This window comes from Condylura cristata, unplaced genomic scaffold (assembly GCF_000260355.1).
Source record: "Condylura cristata isolate star-nosed mole 26May11 unplaced genomic scaffold, ConCri1.0 scaffold00029, whole genome shotgun sequence".
Taxonomy (NCBI): Eukaryota; Metazoa; Chordata; class Mammalia; order Eulipotyphla; family Talpidae; genus Condylura; species Condylura cristata.
In genome coordinates this window covers 9,422,789-9,439,183 of record NW_004567130.1, presented here as the reverse complement: position 1 = coordinate 9,439,183, position 16,395 = coordinate 9,422,789, and the positions used below count along the sequence as shown (strand labels likewise).

The following is a 16,395-nucleotide window of genomic DNA, read 5'->3' as shown; positions in this document are numbered from 1 at the left end:
CGGCGCCTGCCGCGATGGAGCTGCACATCCTAGAGCACCGGGTGCGGGTGCTGAGCCTCGCCCGCCCTGGTCTCTGGCTCTACACCCACCCGCTCATCAAGCTGCTCTTCCTGCCCCGCCGCAGCCGGTGCGCGCTCGGGTTCGGGGGCGCAGTGGGGGGTGGGCTCCGCTGTGGCTCTGGGACGGGGCCGGGGCACTGGGATCCTCGCGGGGCGCGCGGGTGGGGAGGGCCCTGCCTCTCCGACGCCATCCGGCCGGAGCTGCCCTCCCTGGGACCGCCGCCTATCCGGCCCCGCGAGGCCCCCTGCCAGGGCTAGTCAGGGCACAAACAGCCTGGGGTTGGTAATACTTAACTCCGAGTGCTGTCAGTGCGGCCATTTCTTCCTGGCGTAGAGGGAGCGAGCTTCTTCCAGACGCCTTCGCGGGTCACAGGCTGGTCTAGGGGGCGCAGGGTCTAACGCCCCCGGGCCTCTTGCCCCAGGTGAGCCTCTCCTCCCTCCCGGAACGGAGGGGTGGGGGGCTCCGGCGGAGGTGAGAAGGCGGAAAACAGTCCGCGATTCCAGAGGTGGATCCCTCACTCCACTGCCCAACGGAGAAAACTGAGGCTTCAGGAAGGCGCCCGGCAGGGGGTCTTTCCGGGCGCAAGGAGCGAAGTCCACCCGCCCCTTCCGCCCAGCCCAGGCTGAAGATGCCCCCACCCCAACCAGGTGCAAGTTCTTCAGCCTGACGGAGACCCCCGAGGATTACACGCTCATGGTGGACGAGGAGGGCTTCAAAGGTGGGGGCTGGGCTGAGGAGGGGGTGTAGGGGGAGGGATGCCACGCTCTCCTCTTGGGGATTCTTGCTAGGTGATGCAGAGTCCAGTCAGTGTCCGAGGAGTTCCAGCCTTGAAGGTAGCTGGATCAGGGTTCGAATTCATATCACCACTACTGGCTGTGTGCCCTTGAGCAAGTCACTTCCCCTCTCTGAGTAGTTTGTTTCCTCTTATGTAAAATGGATACTGCTAATGGTTCTGATCTAATAGGATCCCACAGCACCTCATAAACAGCACTGTGTGTGCAGACCACTTGGCAGCTGCAGGCCAGCAGCGGGGCCTCACTCAGGGGCAGGAGTCAGGGGTTGCGCTGGCTCCTATAACCTGACCACTGTTTCCCCCTGGCTACTTTTTCTGGTCAGGACAACCCTCTCCACAGCTGGCCTAGGAACTCCTGGAGTCTGAGGGTTGGAGAAAGAATGCAGAAGCAGGCAGCCAGCCCAGGGCAGGGTTCTTGGGGGCCTCTTGGCTATGCTTGAGCAATCAGCAGCTACCCCAGCCCTGGCCTGTGCTCTGGACTAGATGCCAGTCAGGTCCCTGGAACTGACATCTGGCTCCTATTCCTGTCAGCCTGACCCATCTTCACAGGGCTAGTCTCAGGCCAGCCAACCGGAGCTTCGCTCACCCCCCACATTGCTACTATCAACAGTTTCCCTGTTGATACTGCTGGGAGGTCTGGGTTGGTTACCTGGGAAGGGCATCGCTCAGTCAACCTGATCTGCTGGCGCCCCCTGCTGGTTACTGTTTTGTGTAAAGCCTCAGAACAGTCATGAGATAACACAGGTCCTTCATTTAACTGTAGCAGAACCTGAGACTCCCAATAGTTAAATCCCTTGCCCAGGTCAACTGCAAGTAGATGACGAAGCTGGGGCTGGCAGAGAGATCGGTCTAAATCTTGAACTTCCATCTTAACTGGAAAGTTTCAATCCTTCAAAGACTAGTGCCTAAAGCACTTTCTAGTCCTTGCATACACACAGGTGTTGGAAGCAGAATTGGAGGGAAGAGCCAGGCTGCCCGTCCCTTGGGAGAGCCCTCCAAGGCACAGCCATGGAGCGGAGGGGCAGGGGCCAGGCCTGCAGCCCCTGACTGGGCGTGTGCTCCCTGCCCCACAGAGCTGCCCCCGTCCGAATTCCTACAAGTGGCTGAAGCCACGTGGCTGGTGCTGAACGTGTCCTCCCACAGCGGGGCAGTGGTGCAGGCTGCTGGAGTCACCAAGATCGCTCGTTCAGTCATCACACCTCTGGCTGAGCACCACGTGTCTGTGCTGATGCTGTCCACTTACCAGACAGACTTCATCCTGGTGAGTTGCCCCTGGGCACTGGTGCAGGGCTGGGTGGGCGTGGGTGCCCGGGACCCGTGTGATGTTTTGCCCCCCTGTGGTGCAGGTGCGGGAGCAGGACCTGTCTGTGGTGATCCACACCCTGGCCCAGGAGTTCCACATTTACCGAGAGGTGGGCGGGGAGCCTGTGCCTGTTGCCAGGGATGATTCCAGCAATGGCTTTCCCCGAACCCAGCATGGTGAGGGCCTCTGAAGTCCCTCTGGCACCCAAACCTGGGCAGAGGCTCCTCTTCCCACCGGGCCCCTCCCAGCACTGGCCGCCCTGTGGGTGCGAGGAGACAGCTGCTCCTTCATACAGGGTGTGGGAAGCGAGGCGGGTGGCTTTCCGGGGAGGCTTGACTCTGCCCTGCCCAGGCCCTGCCCGCACCGGCCACCAGAGGTCGCTCCAGCCCATGGTCACACTTGACTGTCTTCACCTGCTTCTCCCTCAGCAGGGCCCAGCCCCACTGTGCATCCCATCCAGAGCCCACAGAACCGGTTCTGTGTCCTCACACTGGACCCTGAGACCCTGCCAGCCATTGCCACCACCCTCATCGATGTCCTCTTCTACGCGCACAGGTGGGCCTTGCTTGTCTCCGTCCTCCCGTTGTTGCTCCCATGCTCCTGTCCTGCCTCTTGGATCTGCCTCTGTGCCCTGTCTGTGGCCCATGTGCCTTTCACTGATGTTGGGGGACCACAGTGACCCACATGGACCCTCCCTCAGCCCTCCAGGTGCGGTGACTGGAGTCCCCTCTTGTGGTGCTGGGCTGAGCCATCCCTGTGGCAGACCCTCCGGCCCTTGGGTTCTGTGTCATCACAGTCAGGGCTCATTGTCCTCCCACACCGCACTGATGTCACTAGGAGAGCAAGGTCCTTGCACAGGGAAGGAAGGACCCAGCCCAGAGACAGGGGTACCTGCCCCTGGTTGCCCATGCCAGCCCCTTCCCCGGCTCCTAGAGGCTGGCTGGGAGGAGATGGTGTAGGCAGGTGCGTGGCAGCGCCCTGAGCCCCTGTTTCTCCCCAGTGCGCCCAAGGAGGCAGCCGCTGCCAGTCCTGGATCCAGCTCCATCACATTCTTTGCCTTCTCCCTCATTGAGGGCTACATCTCCATCGTCATGGACGCCGAGACGCAGAAAAAGTATGTACTCCTGACTCTGGGGGACCGTAGACCCCAAGCCAGCCCCAGGGAGGGAGCGTCAGACTCTGAGGTCGCCAGGTTGACCTGCCCAGGGGCTCACAGTGGTGCCGGGAGGGGATGGGAGTGCCCTGCCCACTGCCGCTGCTTCCCCAGGTTCCCCAGTGACCTCCTGCTGACCAGCTCCTCAGGCGAGCTCTGGAGGATGGTGCGCATCGGCGGACAGCCCCTGGGCTTTGGTGAGGGCCATTGCTTGTGTGTTAGGGGCTTGGGGGGCCTCTTGGGGGACCAGGATGATCCACACGACCCTTCCTCAACCCTCAGATGAATGTGGGATTGTGGCCCAGATTGCTGGCCCTCTGGCTGCGGCTGACATTTCTGCTTACTACATCAGCACCTTCAACTTTGACCACGCTTTGGTGAGCACCGTGGACTGGGTGGGGGCCCCTGGGGGTATGGGGTCCCAGGAAGCTGGGGGCACAGAAAGTAGTTCCAGTTAGCTGAGACATTGGGGACCCCTGACCAGCTTCAGGCCTGACCCCTCCTCTGCCTGCCTGCCCACAGGTGCCCGAGGATGGTATCAGCAGTGTCATCGAGGCTCTCCAGCGACGGCAGGAAGGCCTGGGCCCCTGAAGCCAAGGAGAATATCAGCTACGTGCTCTCCCTCTGGCCCTGAGGCTTCCAGAGACTTCTCTAAGCTATTTCCTCAAGCTCTGGAATGAAACCCTACTCTGTCCCCGGTTCCAGCCAGGGGACCCCTGGTTCTGCCCTCTGCATAAGCTGCGTGCAGGCACCGGCTCTCACGTGGACATGCGTGTCTGCCCACGCAGGGGAACACGGTGCTCAGGCTTCCTGCTAGGAAGCCCCCAACCCACACTCCCTGCGCGGCCTGGGCGTTTGCACATTCCCTGCCCAAGGTCCGAGCCCTCCCCTCCCTCTCAGCATCCTGGCCGCCTGCCTTCTGGACAGGCCCAGGTCTCCGTTCTGCCGCCGGCCGGGTGGCCTTCCCTGGCCGGGTGAGTTCTGACAGTGCCTCCCCTCCTGGGGTCTCCAAGAAGTATTTCTAGATCTCTCTCCTTTTTTATCATCTTGTTAATAAAGATCTTGTAGCGACTGGGCTGGGTGGTGGTTCCTGGGGGCTGTCTGTGCCTCCACCACGGCTGCTCTGCCGCTCCTCAGGGCCCCTCTCTGAGGTTCTGGGTTCCCCCTGTTAACTGGCTTGAGGCTGGGGTCTTACCTCACTCAATTCTTCAGGGAAACTGCCACTGTTGACCATGTGAGGAATTAAAGCTTTGAGAGGTGAAGTGATAGCCAAGTTCATGATTCTCGTCTTGGTCTGCCTGTCCTGAAGTCCATGATCATCTTCATTCCTTGGTGTTTCCAGAGTAGCCCAGAAGATTCTAAATGTGGAGACTTCCAGACCTTCCCGTCTGGGGGTCCCCTGGCCTTCCCTGCCACCTTGGGCATGGCTAACCTGTTTCAGAGTCCCATCTAGGAGGGCCCCAAAGGCCCTCTCTTCCAGACTATTCCTTCTTTCCTTTGGACACCTTCATTCTGGCTGTCCCTCACAGGAGTCCCTGTCACTCTGTTGGATCGGCCCAGGTCCTGAGTAGAGGTGGGAGGAGGCCCAGCCAGCTGGAGTGGAGACCCAGGAGTCTGTACACTGGGCTTGTCCTGGCCAGGAGATCAGGTGTCTGGAGGCCACATGGGCCTCTGTGCCCTTCATGGCTGCACGCCTGGCAGAGACTCAGCGTGTTGGGGCCCAGCTTCCTGTTATGGAGGGGCTGCCTCCCCACTCCATGCGCCTGGGATTCCCCTGAGGCCTGGTGGTGCCCCACAGATGCGCCAAGGGGGTTATCAGTTGCTCTCAGCCCACACCCGCCCTCGCACAGGAAGAGAAGAAGGGTGTGACTTCGGCGTATTCAGAGGTAGTGGTGACTCCCTAGAAAAGTCAGAACAGGGGCCAGACATCTGGCAGTGCGCCCGCCCTGCCCCTGGGGACCTGAGGGCAGCAGATCAGAGGAACAGGGAGCAATGCCTGGCTTGGTGAGTGAGCAGTTGGAGACCCTGGCCAGCTCCTTCCCCTTGGCTTCAGGCTCAGACCTAGAAGGCAGCTCCTCCAGGACCCAGGACCTTGGCGCTGGGCCAGGTCTAGTTTTTTCGTCTTAATGGGGGTCCTGGCTCCTGTGCCTGGAGGCCGCCCTCTTGGCCTTGACTTGAGAGGTGTCCTGGTCTTGAGGTCAGGGCTCTAGAACCTGAACTACTGGGCAGCTGACCTGCAGCAGAAAGCTCCTGGCCCTAGAGTTGGTGGGGGCAGGGGAGGTTGCTGTCCACCTGCCTGTGACTTACTGCCTGGTCTGGGGCTTTCTGTCACCCTGACTCTCCAAGTGTCCTACTTGTTTCGTCAAACCAGCTGCTGACCAGGCATTGAGTAGTTCTTGGGGCTGATCTAGGAGAGCTGGGTAGGGGGCGGCAGGCTCGCCTGACTCAGACCTGGGCCTAGAGGTCAGCATGTCCACCTGTCTCGGCTACATGTTGTCCTGTCTGTGTGGAGAGTTTTAGCTCCTTGGACTTCGGGGTCCCTGTAAGTCCCTGGACCAGTCCTCAGTCTTTGGTGGTTACAGAGGGGGAGATGCCCTGGGAGTGCCAGGGAGACAGACCTCACTAAGGTCAGGCCGAGGGCTGGGCAGGTGTGGGGGACGCAGCCGAGAAGGGGCGGTGGCCCTAGGCTTAGGCGGGACTGGTGTTCTGGGCGCCCTCCGCTGTCTCCCATGAGAGTGAGGGCTCACAGAGCTGCTCCTCATCCCTGCAGGGGCCAGAGGGTGCTAGGGCAAAAAGCAGCCCGTCTGGTCAGCCCAGTCCTTGCCCTCAACCCTGGGAGCCCCTCAACCGTGCGCATCAACGCAGGCCCTACTGCGTCCGAGGTCGAGTCCTGGCCCTCAGAGCCCGGGCACTCGCCCTCCTAAAGATGCCTGTGTCTCAGGAGGGCCTGCAACAGCCCCCGGGGATGGGAGGTGCTCAGCCCCGGCCACCAGCACAGAGTCTGGCATCTTCTGGCGGGATATAGGCAGGGTGGGAGGTTCTTGGGAGGGTCAGAGTGGAGATGAACGAGGCAGCTCATTTCCACACGCTCTGATCTTCATGCTCATAGAGATAAAGTGATTTCTTTTAAGTCCTTGAAATTTTTTTTTGGTGGCTGAGTAATATTCCATTGTGTATATGGACCACATCTTTTTAATCCAGTCATCCACTTTTGGGCATTTGGGCTGTTTCCATGGCTTTCCAATTGTGAATAAAGCAGCATGTCCTTGAAAATTTTTGAGCAAAACCTCACTCCTGCCCTGCTGCTTTGGGCCAAGCTCCAGAGCTGGTCTCGGTCCTGTGAGGAGGGGTAGTAACTGCTGTCTGCATCCCACCTGGCCCCGGGTTCTTACCTGGTGGGAAGGGATAGGCAGGGGGCGTGAGGGCACAGGTCTGCAGCTGGCAGAGCCCAGGGAAACTGCTGCCACGTGTGTGCATGGGGGGAATGTTGCTCCTATTTACACAGGGAAAGGGAGCACAGAGCGGTGAAGTGCCTTGCCCAAGGCCACACAGCTCAACATGGCTGAGGCAGAATTCAAGGTTAACGGTACCCAAGGAGTCTGGGGAACTTCCCCTGGGGAAAGGGACACTTCAACTGAACCCTGAGGGATGGAGCTGATGTTGCAAGGTCCCTTGCAATCCCAGCTGTCTGCTGCCGGTGGCAACGAGTGCGTGGGCAGGCACGCGAGGCCTGGGCCTGGCTCCTCCCTGACCCTGGGCTGGGCCGGATGGAGCATTGGGCAATGGCCGTGGTTTGCTCTCACTTTCCCAGGCGGCCTCTGGTCTCTGGTGCTGTGTTGCCCAGCACAAACCTAGCCTGTGCCCAGTCTGTTTAGCAGCACCCACTGCTCAGAGACCCAGCCTGCCCCAGCTCTCCCGGCCCTGCACTTGCTCTCCCAAAGCCGGGAGTCTCTGCTCCGGGCAGCTACCGGCCCTGCCCTGAGCTGGCCTTTTCAGGTGAATTGAGCCAAGTCCAGTCTACAAATGAGCCCCGGCCCGAGCCCCGGGACACAGGCCGTCCAGGCATCAGAGGGTCAGGGGGCCTCCATGCTTCCTGCCTTTCTGCAGCCGATTCACTGCTGACCCACCCGTTGGTTTCGCTGCGATTGTAAGCTCTGCCTTAAGAACATTTTTAAGGTAAAATTCCCAGAATATGTATCAACCATTTTAAAGTGAATAACTTTAAGCACCTGTGTAACCGTCACCCCTGTAGTTCCAACATGTTTTCATCATCCCAAAAGGTAATCCCATACCTGTCAGCAGTCGCTCCCCACCCCTCCTCCCAGCCCCTGGCGACCACCAACCTGTCTCCCAGGGGTCAGCCTATTCTGGACATTGCATACTCCTGGAATCCTAGTGACTTGGTATCATGCAACATGTTTTATTTTTTTTAAAGATTCATTTATGGATGCATACAAGAACTGGGGTACCAGCCAGCGATGCAGGGGGGAGAGGATTCACTAGAGACAGAATGGGGAGCAGAACAGGCAGATGTACTGAAGCACACTGCTGAGGGGGGCAGCGGGCGGGTCAGGACAGGTCTCCCACACCATGTGGGTCAGCTCCCTGGCTGGGGATCAAACTCGTATTGCAGTGGCTGTGGAGAGCTTTATGGGGGTGCGCTTTAACCCCTGTGCCTCCAGGGAGGCCCCATCATGTCTTGAGGTACACACAGATGTAGCAGGAGTCCACTTTCATGGCTGAATAGCATTTCTTTATCCATATCTGCTCTTGGGCCTGTGGCTCGTTCTCGCCGCTGGCTGTTGGGCGCTGCCTCAGAAACTGGGGTGCTCTGTGTTTGTGTTTAATGCCCTGTTCTTCTTCTCTTCCTGACATGCTTGTTCTGTGGATAGGGTGATCCTATGATACCCTGTCACCCTTGGAATGGCTAACAGCGGGCTCTTGAACCCGGCAAGTTTTCATGGCTTTTTCTGCCCTCGGAACTGCAGGATGTATTTTTTCTTTCCATATCAAGGCAAATACTCAGTTTCCTCGGTGTCTCCCCATGAGCAAGAGAGGGAAGAGGCAAGTCCCGCACAGTGCGGGTCCCTGCTCATGTGCTCCAGGCCTGGGATCGGCACCCCTGCCAGGGAGCCCCGCCCTGTGTCTCAGGCGCCCCTTGAAGCTGCCTGCTCTTGCGTCTTCCTCCAGTTGCCTTTCTGTCAAGCAAAGGCTTTGTGCATTTGCTGTGTCCGAGAAGGCTCTGAGCCCGCCCACTTACTCCGTGGCCACCACCTCTCCTGCACCCCCTCCCCCCACCCAGTCCTCACAGTGTGCAGGATGGAAGACTCACCCGGCAGGCAGACGAGAGATTCGCATCATGTCCAGGCTAAGACACGCCTGTGGCCGGCCCTGGCCTCTTGCAAGGGCTGGGGGCCTCGGGGAAATTGCTCTGCTTCCCTGGCTGCACTGGTCAGGTTCTTCCCATTTGGCAGGACCCCACCCCTGCCTCGCGGGCTTGAGGGAGGTGGCTTTTTTTTTTTTTGGTGCAGAGAACTTGAGTGTAGGCCAGAGGTGCAGGGAGTGAGAAGACTCACCAGAGACAGTGGGAAACAGAACAGGCTGATTGACTGCAATACATGCTGAGGGGAGCTGTGGCGAGACAGGAGAGGTCTGCTGCGCCATGTGGGTCAGCTCCATGGCCGGGGATGGAACTCAGGCTGTAGCAGTGACAGTGCTGAGACTTAACCCCTAGGCCACCAGTGAGGCCCAAGGAAGGTGGCTTTTTGAAGGGCTGCATGGTCACTGCAGCTCAGAAGCCCCAGCCACTGAGGGAGGCCTGTGTCCTGGACCCCAGTCTGGGCAAGGATTCCCAGGGTGCAGGTGCACTGCTACAAACTGGGATTCCTCCAGGGTCAGGCCCCTCTGCTGCAGCCTGGGGTAGGCCTTTCGGGGCCCTCTATTAAGTGAAGCTGAGTGCTGACTTGGTGACCCTGGCCCTCAGATACCAAAAGGCATTCAGCACTAGCCCACTCACCTGCTGGGCTCGTCGTCTCTGCCAGCGGAGTCCCGTGTCTGGCCTGGTCCCGGCATATAAGGTGAAGTCCTCAACTATAGGCTGGATAGGACCTGGCAAGATGCTGATTTGTCCGCTCTTGCAAAAGCTAAGCCTGTCCCCTCTGGGCAGACGGCCCTTCCCGAGCAGCGTCAGGTGCTGCAACTGTGCAGTTGGTTCTCAAGTGGATTCTTGAAAGGAAGCATGAGAAATGCCTTGGCTTTTTCTTTTTTCAGCTCATTTTCCTGGAAAGTGTTGAAATCTGCAGTGGCCGAAAGAATAAAAATTGAATTTGCTTTAGAAAAGTTATCATAAGGGGAAAAGTCAGCGTCTTTAAGACCCAGGCTTCCCCAAAAAGAGATCATGTGCTTCCGTGTATTGTCATTGGTAGTATTCTGGTTTCCTTGGGGAAAGCAACAGGGCAGTGAGGGGAAAGGCCGGCCAGCAGCAGGGGCGGGGCGGGGGGGCTGGGCGCCCACCCTTCTGAGGCCTGCTGCAGATGTGCTGGCTGTGGGGGTTCCCCCGGCCTTGCCCAGAGGCGATGTCTGGATACCACGCAGCTGTCCTCCCACTGGGGAGCTCTCGAATATCTACCACACCCGAGGCCTGAGGCCGTGCTGCACTCTGGAGAGGAAGTGGGAGCCACCTCCATCATGTGAAATCCCTGGAATTTGCCGCCCAGCTGGGCAGACAGTTCCAGTTTCCAGCTCTGAAAAGTGCTGTGAGAGGGACCTGTGCTCCAGAGGGTCAAGGGAGGCAGGGTGGGGAGAGCAGCCGGGGGCAGAGGGGGGGAGGGGAGGGGGAATGAGGAAGGTCAGTGAGGGCTTCCCTGGGAGGTGAAGCTTGACCACACCTTGACAGCTTGGCAGTTAGTAGATAGAATGTTCTGGCATCATTCCATCAGCCCTGAGGGACCAAGGAAGGTCAGAGAAGGCTAGGGGGTGCGTGGGCAGGGCCTGGTGGCTGTGCATGCACTGGACTGGCAAGGGGGCCAGGGTGTTTTAAGGGAGGTGGGTCAGCTGCATGGTAGGGGCCCGGGGTGGGGGGAGGGGCTGCAATGGCGTGACTCCGTGTCCCCTCCCACCGTGGCTTCCCTGCCCAGCTTCTCTGCTGACCGCTGCCACACCCGCCACCTCTCAGCTGACCCTCGGAGGCCCAGCTCGTTCACCTTTCCCCTTTCTTGTTCACAGAGAGACACCACGAAACTGCTTATACTTTGATGTGATAAACAGACATACGTCCTGCAGCCCCACCAGAAGCAAAGGCCACCAAGACCTGCTCAGCCCACGAGCCTACGGGGTGGAGTTTGCAGCATCTTCTCCATTTCTACCAACGACATTGGCATCTTTCCAGACCTGCGGAGACAGTCGGCTGCTAGGACCTCCCCCCTCCCAGGCCTGGTGCCTTGCCCCAGGCAGACCCCCTGTGGGATTTCAGGGTTCCATCCTGCTGGACCCTGCTGGTCCTTCAAGGGGCTCTGTGGGGTGCCCAGGCTCAAACCTGCTTCACTCCCGCCCAGCTGCATTTCCTCTGCCAAGTCCCCTTCCTCTCAGGCCCTAGCCCCCCAACCCCCCAGGACAGAGACAATGACAACTGCCTCATGAGGGGAGGGCTCAATGAGCCAGCCCACGGGAAATGCTAGGAGCTGGATTTGGCAAAAATATGCCAAGTGTTACCTCTGGGTGAACTGCCTGTGCCTGGGGCACCAAAATATCTTTGGCAAGAATATGATGTTTCAAACTAGGCATTGTCTTGTCATCGTGAGCAAAGTCGGGGCTCTGCTGGGCTTCCTGATCCTTATAAACTGGGTCAGGAAATGTTACTTTAATGAAGTAACAGTACTTCATTAAAGTGCATTTCAGGGCTTAGAGGCACTAAGGCGCCTGGAGGCTCTGGGGGTCACCTCACCTGCTCCCTCATCTCACAGAGAGGGTCCTGGGGTCACAGAGGGGGGCCGGGGGCCAGTGGGGTTGGTCCAGTCCAACTAGAGGCAGACAGCAGGGCAGTGCTATTGCCTCCTGGTCATCCCACCTCAGAGTAGGCCTGGCCGGAGGACCTGTGGTCAGTGTGAGGTGGACAGTAAGAGCTTCTTAGGCAGGACTTCCTCCTCTTCCTCTCCTCCCTCCATTGCACTTCCCCTGAATAGCAAAAAGCCCTCAGATGGGGGGGGGGTCAGTTACCCAATCTGGAGGAGCCACCGGGCACAGGCAACATGGCTGTCCACACCTGAAGACACCTGACCCCAGGAGAGCTGTGCAGGTGTCCAGCCATAGGCCCCCCAGCCCCGCTGACCTCCCTGACCTCCTGGGGAGCGCCCTTGCTCACCCGGGGGCTTATGTAACAGTATCTTTCTCAACTGTCCTCAGAGTCACCCTATGACATAAGTAAATGTGCGTGTGTCTGCCCAGGGGCTGGTGGGTGTTGTGGGCTAGCCGCTGCGTGTTGTCCACGTCCATCATCTGGGCAGTGCTCGCTGCTGTATTTTTTTTTTAAAGATTTTTTATTTGGCCCTCCCTGGTGGCGCAGCGGGTTAAAGCACAGCATTAAGAAGCTAAAGCCACCTGCCCCGGAGATGACCACGTGGCGCGGCAGACCTCTCCTGACCCGCCCGCTGCTCCCCTCAGCAGTGTACTTTGTCGATCTGCCTGTTCTGCTCCCCACTCTGTCTCTGGTGAAGCCTCTCACCCTCCACATTTCTGGCCTGTACCCCAGTTCTATATGCATAAATAAATAAATCTTTATTAAAAAAAGATTATTTATTTATGCATACAGAACTGGGGCACAGGCCAGAGTTGCAGGGGCGGTGAGAGGATTCACCAAAGACAGAGTGGGGAGCGGAACAGGCACATCGACAAAGTACACTGCTGAGGGGAGCAGCCATGTGGATCACCTCTAGGGCAGGGATCAAACTCATGCTGAAGTAGCTTCAGCCACCCAGTGCTGTGCTTTAACCTACTGTGCCACCAGGGAGGGCCCTCGCTGCTGTATTTTTAAAAAGTAAGCTGCCAGGCCCTCCCTGATGGCACAGCGGGTTACAGCACAGCACTAAGAAGCTAAAGCCACTTCCGCATGAGTTCGATCCCCGCCTGCCCCGGAGGTGACCACATGGCGCGGCAGACCTCTCCTGACCCGCCCGCTGCTCCCCTCAGCAGTGTACTTCGTCCATCTGCCTGTTCTGCTCCCCACTCTGTCTCTGGTGAATCCTCTCACCGCCCTTGCTCCTCTGGCCTGTACCCCAGTTCTGTATGAATAAATAAATTAATTTAAAAAATACATATCCCCACCATATTAAAAAAAAAAAAAAAAAGGCGAGCTGCCTCTCTGCTCCCATTCATTGTTGAGAAGTGTGCAATTCAGCGGCACTAAGGGCAGTGACAAGAGCTTGAGCCCCAAAAGGAACCCCGTGCCCGCTCACTGTCCCCTCCCTGCCAGTCCATGGCGTTCTCAGGACATTTTATGTCAATGGACAGATGCCCTTCCGTGGCCCTTTGTGACGGGTCATGTTTTCCGTCTTCGTTCGCACCATCATGTCTTCAGCCCCGGTCCGTTCAGTGCCCGAGTAACGTCTGTTGTGTCCCAGGCCACTTCTGCGGGTGGACGCTGGGGCTACTTCTATTTTCTGGCCACTGTAAATGAACCCTGCCAGAAACAGCCCAGCGAAGCTTTTGGGGTGAACCCATTTTCAGCGCTCTTGGGGGTGCATGTAGGTGTGAAGATTCAGCTGTGTGACATCTCGGGGACTCACCCCTGGCCACTGGCCGGCTGCGCCCACTCCCTGAGTGTCTCCACGTCCTCCCCAGCCCTCGGGCTTGAAGAGGTTGCTCCTCTGGTTTTGATCTGCATCTTCCTGGTGACTGAGGGTGTCGAGCTCTTTTCTTGTGCTTATTGGCCATCTGCATATCGATATATATATATATTGTTAAAGATTCATTTATGCATGCAAGAACCGGGGCATAGGCCAGAGGTGTATGGGGGTGGGTAGTGGGAGGATTCCCCAAAGATAGGGGGAGCAGAACAGATGTGTTACAATACACTGCTGAGGGGAGCAGCCGGTGAGACAGGAGGGATCTGCCTCTCCATATGGGCACCTCCCTGGCCGGGGATCGAACTTGTGGTGCAGTGGCTGCCAATAGCTCACTAGCACCGTCTTAACCTCTGTGCCACCAGGGAGGCCCTGTCTGTCTGGCATTTGAGTATATCTATTTTGTATATCTATTCACATCCCTTTTCCATGATTTTAAATTTATTTGTTTGTTTTCTGATGGGTAAGTTGCCCCCACTAAGTCTACAGAGGGGAACCGAGGCTCAGAACAGGTTTGTGACTGGGCCAGGAGCATTGGACCAGGCCTCCCGCCCAGCCCTGTCTCTCCACTCAGTGAGCGGCCTCCTGCCTCCAAGTTTTGACTTGTCTCTCTGGCCATGCCATGTCCTGGCCTTGCATTTAAAGGGCAGGGCCCCACAGCCGGAGGGTGGGCCGGAAAGGCGAGGAAGCAGCAGTTCTGAGGAACCAAACCAGTCCACTCTTCCCCTCCGAATCACGCGGACCGGGCTGACGTGACCTGTGAAGAGGGGACAGCCGGCCCTGTGGTGGGGGAGCCTATTTATACTGGCTGGGTCGTGTTGCAAGCTTTCCCTGCCCAGAGAGAAACGTCACTGGCCACTGACCTCACCGGAAATGCTGAGGCATCTTCCCTGACGCTCGTTTGGATGGACTGCCAGGCCTTCTCACCTTAGGGCCAGTCCCTGCCCTGCGTATCACAGCCCCCCCACCTAGCTCTGGACTCTCCAGCAGCCCCTCTCTGTAAGGCTCTGGCCACACCCTCCTTTTGCAAGTTGTTATGGGCTTTATTGTGTTCCTCAAATTATGTGTTGAAAACCTAACTCAGAATGTGGCCACATTTAGAGATAAGGCCTTGAAAGGTAGTGAAACTCAAAATGATGCCAGTGTGCCCGGTGTCCAAAACAGAAGAGGAGACCACTACAGGCCACGGAGAGTGTTCCGGCGGAGGCGGGCCCTGCTGGCCCGACACTCTTTCAAACTTCAGGCTCCACCCACGACTGTGAGAAAACAAATGTCGGTTTAAGTCACCTGGTCTGTGGGATTTTATCGTGGCAGACTAGTAACGAGCCCACCTTGCCTCAGGGGCCTCATCCCGGCACTGCATGATGGACACGTGAGCAGGCCTTGTGAACGGCCCCTCTCCTTAGCTGTCCCACGCAGGCCACCCTCACCAACCGGGGCCTGAGAGGCCTCCTTGGCCAGGGGAGACACTAAGGGAACTGCCCCCAGTGTGGGGGTGGGTCAGAGGGCTACAGCTGTCGGGTCAGAGCTGGTCTCCCTGCCCAGACCTGGGCCTGGGCTTCTCTAAACTTCAGGTTTCTCACTGAAGGAAACCGAAGTGTCCCTGCCCAGCTGCTCTCCCTCCCAGGCTGTTGCAAGATGAGATCAGTGACGTGAAGTGAAGAAGGATTCCAGCTTGGCACAGGTCCCCGGCAACGGTCTTGTGTGGGTGGGCACAGAGATGAAGAATTCAGCAGAAGCGAGATTCTCGGGATGAGAACCCAGAACTGGTCCATGGGGGTGGTGCTGGTGCAGTGACAGGGCTTGGTGTGGTGAAGACCAGGCTGGGGTGCCAGAGAGTGGGTGGGGCGTTGAGGAGCAGCTTCTTGAGCGTGGGGGTGGGTCTGGTTTTGCCTACTGCTAGATCCTCAGTGCATGTTTGTGGCTGGCACAGAGCAAGTTTGCTGAATGAATAAACGAGCCACAGAAGCACGTCTACAGAGAGAGCTCTCCTGACGGCCGTCACTGGCAGGACGGACAGGAGGCCCTCGGGTCCTGCTCCTTCTGGTCAGCTCAGGTCTCCTTGACTGGGCTCCACAGGCCCAGGACTGTCCTCCAGGGGCCCCATCCTGTCTCTCCAGCCTCGGAGACCCTTCTCCCCCCTGGTCTTCTCAGGGTGCAGGCTGGGGACACCATCTGGGACCTGGGACGTCTCCACCCCTCCCTTGTCTGTCTTCACCTGGGCCTCGGTTTACCCTTCGGCCCGGGCTGCAGATTGAGTTGAGATGCGCTATCTCTAGGGCCGCATCAGGCTGGCGGTCAGAAGTCTGTGAGAGGCAGGGAGCTAACCCACGATCACCATCTTTCAGAGAAAGTGAAACCTGGTACTCAACCCTCAACCGTCACTGAGGCGACTACCCCCCCAGGCTTCCCCTCTGAGCTCATAGCTTCCCTATCGCTTCTGCCCCTGAACCCGCCCCCTGGGCAGCTAGTACTTGGAATCAGACTCATCTTTCCTTTTAACTTCATTAGACATTTGCCTTTTCCGTGACAGTGGCAGACCAGGGAGGTGGGCCAGAAAATGCTCATTTCCTCCTCATCTTTATAGGTGCGCCCGTGAGGCCCAGAGACGTCAAGGAATCGCCTCAGGTCACACAGCCTAACCACAGGCTTGAAGCCTAATCTGTTTCTTTTACTCCAAGTACGGATTCTCCCCAGAGAGCCATGTCTGTAGAGGAAGTGCCCAGCTGTGAGCCACAGGCATGGTGAAGAAAGCTGGTTGTGTGTGGGGGTACATGGTGGGGAAAGAGGGCCAGCTGGCACCTCCACTGGGGGTCTGCAGGTCCTGGGGCCAGAACCACACTCTTGGGGCTGCCGGCCTTGGTCTGGCTCTGTGCCCAGAGCCTGGTGCTTACACGTCTCAACAGCCCCAGTGGAAGGGCGGGAAGGGCAGTGAGGAATGAAGATGTCTTGCTCCTGTCACAAAACACAGTGGCTTGCGAGACTGATGCCTCCTGGGCCAAGGCTGGGGGGGGGGTGCCCAGGGCCTCTCTGCCACAACCTCATCTTGATCCTGGGCACAGCCCCCTCCAGATGGCACAGAGCCCCTTGCTCCCTGCTCACCCGAGAAGGGCTGAGGCTGCAGTTTGCCTCATTGGGTGGGGGTTGAAGAATGGGTGAATAAAAAAAACAGGAGAAGGAAGAAGGATGAACTAGTAATGAAACTATTAATGTTCCCAGAACTATCCCCTCCCCTCCCCTCCCCTCCTCT

General features: G+C 58.2%; 1 protein-coding gene across 3 annotated transcripts; it reads left to right on the top strand.

Moving 5' to 3' along the window:
- Nucleotides 1–6: 6 nt before the first annotated feature.
- Nucleotides 7–4,563, top strand: GATSL3 (GATS protein-like 3). Of its 3 annotated transcripts, none has more exons than XM_004690896.2 (9): nucleotides 7–127; nucleotides 708–778; nucleotides 1,927–2,114; nucleotides 2,200–2,332; nucleotides 2,588–2,711; nucleotides 3,157–3,270; nucleotides 3,424–3,506; nucleotides 3,592–3,686; nucleotides 3,832–4,563. In XM_004690896.2, the coding sequence occupies exons 1-9, from the start codon at nucleotides 15–17 to the stop codon at nucleotides 3,898–3,900; spliced, it is 990 nt and encodes a 329-aa protein (XP_004690953.1). In that variant the 5' UTR covers nucleotides 7–14; the 3' UTR covers nucleotides 3,901–4,563. The 3 variants fall into 3 exon arrangements, with proteins under 3 accessions (XP_004690953.1, XP_012586253.1, XP_012586254.1); XM_012730799.1 differs by having other exon boundaries at nucleotides 13–127; nucleotides 2,585–2,711; XM_012730800.1 differs by having other exon boundaries at nucleotides 52–127; nucleotides 482–778; nucleotides 2,585–2,711.
- Nucleotides 4,564–16,395: the final 11,832 nt, after the last annotated feature.

Excerpts from the sequence above, each read along its gene's own strand:
- GATSL3 (XM_012730799.1), top strand. The coding sequence starts at position 15 with ATGGAGCTGCACATCCTAGAGCACCGGGTGCGGGTGCTGAGCCTCGCC. Across the intron at positions 2,712-3,156 it reads GTCCTCTTCTACGCGCACAG|TGCGCCCAAGGAGGCAGCCG; the intron begins GTGGGCCTTGCT and ends GTTTCTCCCCAG. Across the intron at positions 3,687-3,831 it reads TCAACTTTGACCACGCTTTG|GTGCCCGAGGATGGTATCAG; the intron begins GTGAGCACCGTG and ends GCCTGCCCACAG.